Source organism: Notothenia coriiceps, unplaced genomic scaffold (assembly GCF_000735185.1).
Source record: "Notothenia coriiceps isolate Sejong01 unplaced genomic scaffold, NC01 NC01_scaffold00015796, whole genome shotgun sequence".
Classification (NCBI taxonomy): domain Eukaryota; kingdom Metazoa; phylum Chordata; class Actinopteri; order Perciformes; family Nototheniidae; genus Notothenia; species Notothenia coriiceps.
In genome coordinates this window covers 182988-193911 of record NW_011348497.1, presented here as the reverse complement: position 1 = coordinate 193911, position 10924 = coordinate 182988, and the positions used below count along the sequence as shown (strand labels likewise).

At 42.0% G+C, this 10924-nt stretch overlaps 2 protein-coding genes across 4 annotated transcripts in view; both read right to left on the bottom strand.

Annotated features, from left to right (window-relative positions):
• Window positions 1-3373, bottom strand: part of LOC104949209 (CLOCK-interacting pacemaker) — a 6837-nt gene extending 3464 nt beyond the window's left edge. Inside the window, exons 1-3 of the mRNA XM_010775523.1 lie at window positions 3194-3373; window positions 948-1130; window positions 3-52 (exon numbers count right to left, since the gene is read on the bottom strand). Coding sequence (XP_010773825.1) covers window positions 3-52; window positions 948-1122 — 225 coding nt within the window. The 5' untranslated portion in view covers window positions 1123-1130; window positions 3194-3373. The remainder of the gene's footprint in view (window positions 1-2; window positions 53-947; window positions 1131-3193) is intronic.
• Window positions 3374-4698: 1325 nt separating this feature from the next.
• ccnp (cyclin P) lies at window positions 4699-10441 on the bottom strand. 3 transcript variants are annotated; one of them, XM_010775518.1, is made up of 8 exons: window positions 10320-10441; window positions 9921-9996; window positions 9534-9703; window positions 9261-9359; window positions 8591-8746; window positions 5654-5812; window positions 5392-5570; window positions 4699-5178 (listed from the first exon to the last, which is right to left on the bottom strand). In XM_010775518.1, exons 1-8 carry the CDS (start codon window positions 10353-10355, stop codon window positions 5010-5012), a joined length of 1044 nt encoding a protein of 347 aa, XP_010773820.1. In that variant the 5' UTR covers window positions 10356-10441; the 3' UTR covers window positions 4699-5009. The 3 variants fall into 3 exon arrangements, with proteins under 3 accessions (XP_010773820.1, XP_010773821.1, XP_010773822.1); XM_010775519.1 differs by having other exon boundaries at window positions 9534-9700; XM_010775520.1 differs by lacking the exon at window positions 10320-10441 and adding an exon at window positions 10161-10261.
• Between the last annotated feature and the right edge of the window lie 483 nt (window positions 10442-10924).

The window sequence follows — 10924 nt, the reverse complement described above, 5'->3', positions numbered from 1 at the left end:
GCCTGCTCGCTACGCTGGTCCTCCACATCTGTCTGCTGCCAGTCTGAGCCATCTGTAGAAGAGATGGAACAAGAGATACAGTGGGGGGAAAAGTATTTAGTCAGCCACCAATTGTGCAAGTTCTCCCACTTAAAAAGATGAGAGAGGCCTGTAATTTTCATCCTAGGTATACTTCAACTATGAGAGACAAAATGAGAAAAAAAANGTTGGTTGTTGGATTTTTTTATGAAAATGTATTCAACATATGCTTTTAGTTAACAAACAGGGGAGAGAATAGGGACGTACATGCTTCGTTTATATTCATTTTATTCCGCTCCTTACTCTAATCAAAGGACAATACATAACGATAGTGATCCTTAAATATTCTCCACTTCCTCAAACACCATTTTGGTTAGCTCGCCTTTTAAGTGGATACCGGGGGGGCTTGTCACAACTGAAGAGACGTTTTCAATGGCTTGTGGAGGAGTGGGCGTGTTTGTTTTGTATGACAGGAGGGGTGTGTGTGAGGTGTGGCAGGAGTCAACAACAACAAGGATTATTAAGTAAGAGCTTTAGTAAAGTGAGACACCTGAACTCTGACTAGCCAGTCTATAGCAGCAAAGTATTTGACACCATTTAATAAACACAATGACTTAATTTAAGTATATTTTAACTTTCAATTCCTTTATGTCTCCTCAAATTTACATAATTACAATAAACATTACTTAAATTCCTGCACACTTCCTCTGATTTGGATGTCCTCACCAGCACATTTGCCTTCATGGTTACATTTTAAATCCAAGAACATTTCCTACACATTCATTGTGTATTTTAATGTTTTTGAACCATTAAACTTCTCAGTACTACCTAATCTGACTTGTTAACATGCATGGCAGTGTTATAAGAAATAGACTATGATACTCTGCAAATTCTTTTGCTCTGGTCAAATGTTCACCACATTTACTCACCGGAGTAGCCGGAGTCTTTCTCAGAGCTGCAGCGGGAGCCCGTTCCACTGGAGTCGTCTACGTCTTTAGTTTCACGCATTGCCATCTGAGTCAAACTGTTGCTCTTATTTTTAGCATTCTTGCTGGATGAGGCAGAAGAATTGTGTTTGCTCAAGCAAGGCGCTTCCTTCGGCATACTGGAGCCTAATGAGAGAATACAGGATATTTATTACGTGGCTCAAAGCTAAAGATAGAAACAAAGAAATATATTTTCCTCTCATGAGACAGAGCTCTGTGGTGGACTGGTGACGTGCCCAGGCTGCTTGTCACCTACTGCATTGCATAGTGGGCATCCAATTAACATTTCCATTGGCTATTAATTATTTACAAAGTGAGACATTGTTGCTGTCTTTTTTCACTTTATTTGCATCACAGTTTCTTACAATAAGAGTGTGCTGTTCATAAATAGCTTATCACTTGCTCAACTTCCCTTTATTTGTAAAATAATTGGCTGGGTGTTTGTGCAGTCAATTGCACAACAGTTTTTTACCTTGTCAACTTTTATCCCCTCATGAATCTGAAGGTGCCTGTGTGGATTCATGAGGGGATAATAGATGCCTTTGGGTGGTGTAACTGAGACAACTAATCACAGAAACACAATATGTGTAGTACTCAAGGTAATAGCTTATAATTTAAAAGTGACAAGTAACTGGAGACTGTGGGAAGTTCATGAAACATTTGAGGAAAAACCACAACACAAATGAACCCCCCCCTGTTTTCATGCTTGTGTGTACATGTGTCCCCAGGTGTATTTACATGGAGTAAATGGAATGCAAGGGTCATGTGTTGTTTTCGAGTCAACAGAGAATTGAAAAAATACAAGGCAGAGACCTAGAGCACAGTACATTCATGCTTTCATATGAATGCATGAGCTTGTTCAGGCTGGGGTTGAACTTTAATGCAACCACTTCTTCTTTCACGCATTTGTATGACGTCAGTCAATCTCAAAGGCTCAGCAACCAAAATGAAATCCATATGTGTATTTAAATGCATCTCTGCTTATGGCCTTAATAAAAGCCCTAAGAATAGAAACAAAATAATATCTGAGGAGGGGCCTCAAAATAAACCAACACATTTAAAAGATAACCAGTTTTAACTGATTTGTTGATCACTATTAGTTTGGGTTTATGGGTTTTAAAGAACATGACTTAATACTCCCATCCACACATGGTTCAAGCCAAATAAATCACTTTTTGTGTCTTCCTGTGTCCTCTATTTAAGTTGGATATCATCATGTATTTGATGGTACAAATTAAAATTACAGAAGCACAAGTCAGTTAGGGAAATTATCAGATAGAAAACAGGTCTTGGATAGTAGACCCTGAATGACACCAGATACTTTTATGTGCTTTCCTTTGTCTGTAAGGATACAATAATTAACAATGCAGCCACTAAATGCTACATTGTAGGTTTGCTATCAAATCAACACTGCAGCAACAACATGTAAAGCTCTGCATGAGGCATTTTCATTAGACATTTCCGCGGTATAATACTTTTTCTCCTGGTCATTTGTGTACAGTCACCAGTGCTTCTCCTATTTTCGGAGGCAGTGAAGGCAACACTGAGCTGAAACAGCGCCCCCCCCCCCTCCTTCTTCTACATTCCCCCTATTATGTAACACCACAGACTATGTAACACCGAACTTCGTGTCAAATTCTCTCTTAAATACACAACCTCTCACACTGAACGCAAAAACACAATAAATAAAGAGGTTGCGGCATAAAGCGGCATTAAAGGGCCGAGTACAAAACAAAACAAAAAGTTATAAGAGTCGGAGCTCGGACAGGGAGAGATAAGTCCTTTCAAAGCATGCTTTACATGTTCTGTCTGCAGTGGGAAACTTACCTTCAAATGTAAAATATAAAAATCATTTCCACATTTGGTTGCTTTCCCCGCTGACTGGGTACCGAGCATCGCTAACCTGCACTGTCATGTTTCAAATAATGTTATGTAAGAGTTACAGTAGAAACGATTCAGTTTCCGCTCTTTGTCAAACATGCTGTGAGATAACAGTGATAGGGACTAAGGATATATATCCGTCAAGTTAGTCAGAACACAAGGCACATTAAATAGTTAGCTTTTAAAATAAAATGCATCCCCTTTTCTTCTGAATGAATTGCACTCATTAGGAAGAAAATTCGTATAATAAGTGTCAATGTTCTGCATAATTCATACCATAAAATGTGTCAGTCTGTAGGCCTACATACCTGAACGTTTATCCAAAAAGTGTCCGCTTTTGTTTTGAAATCAGGCAGGCTAATTCTAGCTGGCTTGACAATGTCGTTTGCCACGAAATGGTAAATAAGGAGTAATGAAAATAGGTATATCGAAATGTAATGTTATTCGATCTTGTATGCGGCCACAAGACAGTTAAAAAGTTCCCCGCCGATGACACAATAAAAAACGGGGGGGGTGATTGTGTTTCAAGTTGCCTCATTTAAACCCACAATCTGATGGACCTCCTACCAGACACAATACAAATGATCACCCTGCTAGCTTAACGCCCATTGGTCGATGAGACAACCGCTTAAGCCAATCACAGTTCAGGGTACATGCAGCAGCGAGCAAGTGTGCAATAAAACAAAGAAATTCCCATAAAGACCTTATAATTATGGTGGAATTTAAACTAAATAAATTACATAAATACATCGGAACTAATGAATATAAATAAATCAGACTGAATATATAAAATGACATGTTATAAGAAATACATACATACACAGGAACCACTACAATACATAGAGGTTGAAAAATGTATACGAAATACATGCATAAATAAATGTTGAGATTAAAACATAAAAAACACATCTTTGATGCATTCCCAAATGTTGGTTTACTTGCATTTATGCTTAGGTCAGGTTCAGTCCTGCATAGGCCTAAATATTTGGGCTAAAGCTAAAAATATATTAGATTATGGGCAGGTATAGTTTCAGTTAAAGTCACTTCATTTTGAATTGCAGTCTCGATCTTTATTCCAAAAGGCAGCTAACCATTGACCACGTGCCTCTGCCAACAAGTCTATTGCTGCTTGCTGGAATGAGCCTGCACCCACATTACAGCACTAAGCTCATTTTATGGGATGGGCGCAGCAGGGCACAATAGAGCAGTCAGGAAAATCAGTTAACATTATGGTGGGTTTGCAATATGTGCATTGGTTTCTTGACAATTATTGAAACTACATACTCTAAATATTATCACTCTACCAGAGGCATAACATTCTTGACCTATCGAGTCCTTAAACCCTCCTGTTGTCTTCGGGTCAAATCTGACCGATTTACTACTTTCAATCATAACTTTTTTGTTTTAGATTCGATTGCATTAAGGCTTTATGATATCCTTTACAGAAGACATTTGAACATATAAAATTGCTGACCACCACTTTCATTGAATTTTAGATGATTTAGTCAACTTTGTAACACCCATGGTGTTCCCGGTCAAAAATGACCACCATAAAGAAAAGGAATTAGTAACCATCCAGATCAGATAAAACACACACACATACTCTAGTTGTGTGTCGTTGTTTGACCGCGAACACCAAAGTAAAGGGGTGGAACGAAGACAATAGGAGGGTTAAGCCAGTCAGCATGTGGGCATGATTGCACATGAGCAGGAATGCCCAGTGTGAACGATACCGCCATGCAGCCAGAAGGGGGCTCTGCTTTCATGTAGAAATCGCATAAGTTTGTGCAAAAACAAAACAGCTGAAACTCAAACAGTTGCAGCGGACACTTTATTTTTACATTAAAACGTTCAAAAATAACATGATAGACAGCCCACAAGACAAGGACACATCAATACAAATTGGCTGCAAGATAAGATCATAAAACAGGTGTCACATACATACTAAAGTGCATACAATCTTTGGTCAAACATTTTTCTTTTTAAATCTTTCAAACTTCTTCCTCATTCCTTTCCATGGCAACTCTTCTGGATCCACAGCAAATAGTTGAGCCATGCTTAGATTTTTGGAGCACACTCGACAAGTGATACTGGTCTAGCATCAAAGTTACTGAGTCAAACATGTCAGGTGCATACACCCAGCAGAGCAGCAATGTTTTTAAGGCCAGGGTGCAGGCTGACATACATGGTTTCTGGGGAGGAGAATTTAATAAAAGTAGCGCAGGTCTCTCGAGTGTGGGCTTTGGCTGCGGCACCGGCCAGAGTGTGCATGATCCTCAGCAGGGCCGTCTCACTGAGAAAAAACAAAAGAATAGATTTAAATATTGACAGATAGGATGGATGCTGACTTATACACAACATGTGGACGGAATATTTTGCATCTGTGAAGTTAGGAACATGGAGAAGCCAGGGATCCATTACTTAAAAGCTGAGGATGCCCGGGGGAAAGGCTCTCTTAGGGCACTGTGGATGAGATAAATGCATCTTATCAGTCAAAAACACACACCTGCCGACATGCACACTGGAGGCCAGACACCAAGCAGCCTCTCCTTCTGGTGTCAGGGGTTCCTGAAGAATTTGCCGGGACAAGCAGAGGACAGATCCTGCCAACTGCAAGGGCAGAAACACCACACACTGGCTCTCCAGGAGAGACAGCTCCAGAAGATAGCGAGCCATCCACACAACCTGGTGGTACAGGCAACACTTCTGTTCAGATCTCTACTTAATAGGAAATACATTGACAGAAAAGAGGACCAGGATGGACCTACCTTAGCACTGCAGCGAGCAATGGAGGCGAGGACGAGGAGGAAATGTAGAGGGGGACAGTAGGACAAATCGAATTTGAGCGCTAAGAGGACTTTGCGTTCCATTCGCAGCAGCTGATGCTTCGTGTAGGTGTGGTCCATCAAGTAGCAGAGTCCTGATACCTGGAAAAAAAAGCGGGAAATGTTTCACATTAATTTAAGATAAAAACAAGAATGACTAAAGTGATTAGGGAATTGGAAAACTGTTGTCGATTACATTTTAAAAAAACAGTTTGATTAATATCTCAATTGTCCCTCTTCGCGTATTAAAAGGTCCCATGGCATTGCCATTTCTACTGATCATAAATCCATTGTTCAGAATCAGAAACGGGTTTATTGCCAGGTAGGTTCACACATACGAGGAATTTCACTTGATCTCATGGTGCATACATACAATATAAAACAAAAACTCTCCATATAAAACAACCAATCTAATATAAAACAAAAAATCTTTAAGGACACTAATAAAATATAGTTAGATAGCAATAAAATAAAGCAGTAATTTACAGCAAAATACAATGCACTGAATTATAGAATATAAAATAAGAAATATGTGAATATCAAATATATATCTGAACATTGTGTGCATTAATGTAATGCATATAGAGTCTACATTGTGTCAGTGGGGGGGCCGAGCCTTGTTTAAGCGGCCGGTAGCGGAGGGGAAGAAACTGTTCAGGTGGCGAGAGGTTTTGATCCTGATGGAGCGAAGCCTCCTGCCAGAGGGGAGGGGGGTGAACAGTTTGTGTCCAGGGTGGGAGGGGTCGGCCACTATCTTCCCTGCACGCCTCAGGTCGTGGAGGGATGGCAGCCGATCACCTTCTCTGCAGAGCGGATGACACGCTGCAGCCTGGCCTTATCCTTTGCTGTGGCTGCAGCGTACCATATGGTGATGGAGGAGGTGAGGATGGACTCGATGATGGAGGTGTAGAAGTTCACCATCATTGTCTTTGGCAGGTGGAATTTATTCAGCTGCCTTAGGAAGAACATCCTCGGCTGTGCTTTTTTGATGAGGGAGCAGATGTTCTGCTCCCATTTGAGGTCCTGGGCGATGATGGTGCCCAGGAAGCGGAAAGCCTCCACAGCAGTTACTGGGGAGTCACACAGAGTGATGGGGGGCGGGTGGGGCAGCATTCTTCCAAAAGTCCACAACCATCTCCACTGTCTTGAGAGCGTTGAGCTCCAGGTGGTTGTCCCCACACCAGGTCACAAGATGGTCCATCTCCCACCTGTAGGCAGACTCGTCCCCACCAGAGATGAGTCCGATGAGGGTGTCGTCTGTGAACTTCAGTAGCTTGACAGACTGGTGACTGGAGGTGCAGCTGTTGGTGTACAGGGAGAAGAGCAGAGGGGAAAGAACGCAGCCTTGAGGGGAACCGGTGCTGATGGTCCAGGGGGCAGAGACCTGTTTCCCGAGCTGCTTCCTGTCAGACAGGAAGTCTGTGATCCACCTGCAGGTGGAGTCGGCACGTGCAGCTGGGAGAGCTTGTCCTGCAGCAGAGCCGGGATGATGGTGTTGAAGGCAGAGCTGAAGACCACAAACAGGATCCTGGCATAGGTTCCTGCTGTGTCCAGGTGCTGGAGGAGGAAGTGAAGGGCCATGTTGACAGCGTCGTCCACAGACCTGTTGGCTCTGTAGACGAACTGCAGGGGGTCCAGGAGGGGGTCTGTGATGGATTTTATGTGGGACAGGACAAGGCGCCCAAAGGACTTCATAACCACAGAGGTCAGGGCGACGGGTCTGTAGTCATTTAATCCTGTGATCCTTGTTTTCTTGGGAATCGGGATGATGGTGGAGGTTTTGAAGCATGCTGGAACGTGGCATGTGAGGTGTTGAAGATGTCTGTAAACACCGGAGACAGCTGATCAGGGCTTCAGGGTGGAGGGGGAGACATTGTCAGGGCCAGCCGCTTTTCTGCTATTGAGTTTTCTAAAAACTCTGTTTACATCCCTTTCATTGTTGAGAGAATTTGATGTGTCGGGGAGGTCAGTGGTGTGGGAGAGTGAGACACTGAAGGGGAGGGGGACGTGGAGGTGGGGGGATGGTTTCAGGACTGAACTCTTTGTCTTCAAATCTGCAGTAGAACTGATTCGGATCGTTTGCAAGGCATTGGTCGTTCATGGAGTGTGAGGCTTTTGGCTTGAAGTTTGTGATCTAGACCACGCCGGACAGAAGCGGAATCGTTTGCCGAGAGCTGGTGTTTCTTAGAGTATTGTCGTTTAGCATCTCTCACCGCCTTGCTAAAGACGTACTTCGACTCTCTAAAACGTGCCTTATTGCCACTCCTAAATGCCTCCTCCTTGAGGTCTACTAGAATGGATTTACATTGTTCAATTTTCCAAACTCACATTGGTTTCTCATACAGCATCTCTGTATAGTATGTGTATTCACTCTGTCCTAAACTGCTTGTTTGAGCTCCTGACCCCCCCTCTCTATGAGCCCACTGTATTCTGATTGGTCAGCTCGTCCACTCTGTTCTGATGAGTCCACCACCGTTGCAGCGGAACATCAGTGTGTATGTGTTATAATGGCGTTTGTTAGCAACCAGAAAATGACAAACAGATGAGAATGCTGCGAATGGAGCAGAGTGAGTGTGTACCGGCAAAGCTCCGGAGCACCGCGGCTGAGAAAAGATAAGGCTGATTGAGTGTGTGTGTGTGTTACGTCACTATGACCAGGAAGAAAAAAAATGTAAAAAGAAAAATCTCCAACGAGGCGTTCTGGGGCAGCATAGACAGGTCTTTTCTGTGTTAGTTTTACTCGCTACAGGCTGTACTTTGAGAGTTTGTGGGGGACGGGTAAAAACCGGAAAAGCATGTCATGGGACCTTTAAAACTACAAGCTTGTGTGTAAAGTAAAACAAATACCATATTAAATAAGGGTGGGCTGAGCCAGCTTACCTCAGGGAGGAGACACTCTTCCTTCTTTGCAGCGAGGAAAACGCAAACCATGCCGAGGAGCTGCAGGTTGACTGTGGTCACTTTGATCACACGCAAGGAGCGGTTGAGGAGGTTTATGGCCAGATAGAGGGTCTCCTCTTGAAAATGCATCATCTCCTGTAAACCATAAGATACAGACCAAACAAATGTGATGTAGTATATTAAGTTTTCCCCTCAACCTGGACATTGAGGTAAAATACAAATAAAATTAATCAGTCTTGTTTCAAAATTTGTTACATTTCTTAATACACATTTTTTGTAAATATGGGAAATTAGAGAGGTCCAAGACAGCTGCCCTGGGGAATTCCACATTGTAGTGATTTCATTTGTGACAGGGTACAATTATACAAATACACTGGTTTCTGTTGGATTAGTCCATCAGTACCGTACCTACCATTCACTTTATGTTAATATGTTATACAACCATTTGTTAAATCGTTTTACGCTGTCCATACAAGTACCCCACATGATATGCATGTTGGAATCCAGCGTTTTACCATGACACCTAAGACAAATACAGTCATCTCTTTGGGAGCATTTGACCAGTTTTTAACAAACACATAAGAATAAAAAACTGAAGACTTGCTTTGTTTCGAGGAAAAAGATACCTTTAATCAACAGCGAGACTTACATGCACTTGAATGAGCCAGTCTACCAGGACAGAGCGAGTGGAGTCAGTAAAATGCCGGGGCAGATCGGCGTTGGGAAGAGTGTTTATTGCTTGAGTTCTCTGCAGGGTGAAAACAGAAAACAGGAGGCACACACTGAATATTTAACCAGATATTGTGTGGTACGATTTTCTGCCAATCTTGTAAACATTTAGTGGCGAGGTCTGCATAGAAAACCTTTCCTAGAACATTTTAAAACATAAAAGAAAGCCAGTGGATGATTTATGTCATCTCACCATCATGTCCAAGAACATATCCCAGGCAAATGTCCTGTCCCATATGAGATCAAGCTTCTCTAGTGCCGTCTCCACTTCATGGCGCAGCAAGCTGGGCACCAGTGCCTGTAGGCTGTGAAAACCCTGCAGCTGAGGGTAAAGAAACATACTCTCCTCCACACACCCATCTGCTACACAGGATGGAAACAAGGACAAGTAGGAGTAACATTAGGCAAGTAAATACTTTTTCACTCATTTTCTACAATGTCATAAAGTAACCACCTGTGCACCAAAATCCCTCACTTAACAACTACTGTCATTCTGATGCAGGCACCAAGTCAATCCTCACATTAAGTGCATCCATTTGAGACTTTAGAGTGGAAATAATTGTTACATTGATTACATTACCAGTTGTGTCTGTTAAACTGTCTTCATTGAACCCCATGATGATGCTTTCGTTTGTTTGTGCTGATAACCTCCTCTCCTGCAAACAGACAACCCCTTTAAGCACATGCACTTGGAAGTGGAATTTTTAGGATCATAGCAAACAAAAAACAAACAAAAAAACTTGAAAATCTTAGCTGAGTTGCTGAAATAAATGTACAGTGAATGAAACATTTCATATTTGGAGATCAAAACTATACAAACCTTTCTATTACAACAAAGGGCAGGTCCTTCATATCTGGACTTCCCTCTAACAAATCATCTATACTTATTGGCTGGAAAAGTTGTTTATACTAGCTCAAGCTAAGATAAGACACTCTGGTATGTGTTGGGTGACGATTACGAGCAGGAAAGAAGGCGTACCCATCTGCGATCTGGCTCCATTTTGACTGGAACCATCCTGGACTCCTCTACTTCTACAGGCTGCCAGCGATCTATCGTCCCACAGGCATACCATGATCTGAGGGGGGCTCGCCTCTCATCCGCCTGCAGAGACAACAGAAAGTCTCACTGCTGCAGATGTAATCAGGATTAACCCATTTTATTACCACAACTGAGGTCAAAAACTACTTGATGGAGACTCTAGGTGGTTACAGTTCATTCTTTTTATTAAAATATTTTTTTTTAGCAGACAACAATGTCACAAAATTAATGTGTGCAAATAATGTTTAACTTCAAGCAATCCCAAGGTCACAATCCACCCATCTAAATCAGCAGCTCATTGACACCTGGGATCATGGCAGGTGAATTAAATTACTATCCTGACAACACGAACATGGAGCTGGCCTGTGTGTTAGAGTTTGAGAAACAGAAGGCAAAAACTTAAAATAAATAAAAGTCTGATATTTTACAAAACTTGAACTAATAAAAGATTCAGTTACTTTGGGAAATAAAAAAGGAATTAATAAGGAGCAAGGTTTATTAAATTAGCTTTCTTCTGAACCCACCCCTAACTGATTGCAGATGTG

Excerpts from the sequence above, each read along its gene's own strand:
- ccnp (XM_010775518.1), bottom strand. The coding sequence starts at position 10,355 with ATGGTTCCAGTCAAAATGGAGCCAGATCGCAGATGG. Across the intron at positions 8,747-9,260 it reads ACTGGCTCATTCAAGTGCAT|GAGATGATGCATTTTCAAGA; the intron begins GTAAGTCTCGCT and ends TATGGTTTACAG. Across the intron at positions 5,813-8,590 it reads AAGAGTGTCTCCTCCCTGAG|GTATCAGGACTCTGCTACTT; the intron begins GTAAGCTGGCTC and ends TTTTTTTTCCAG.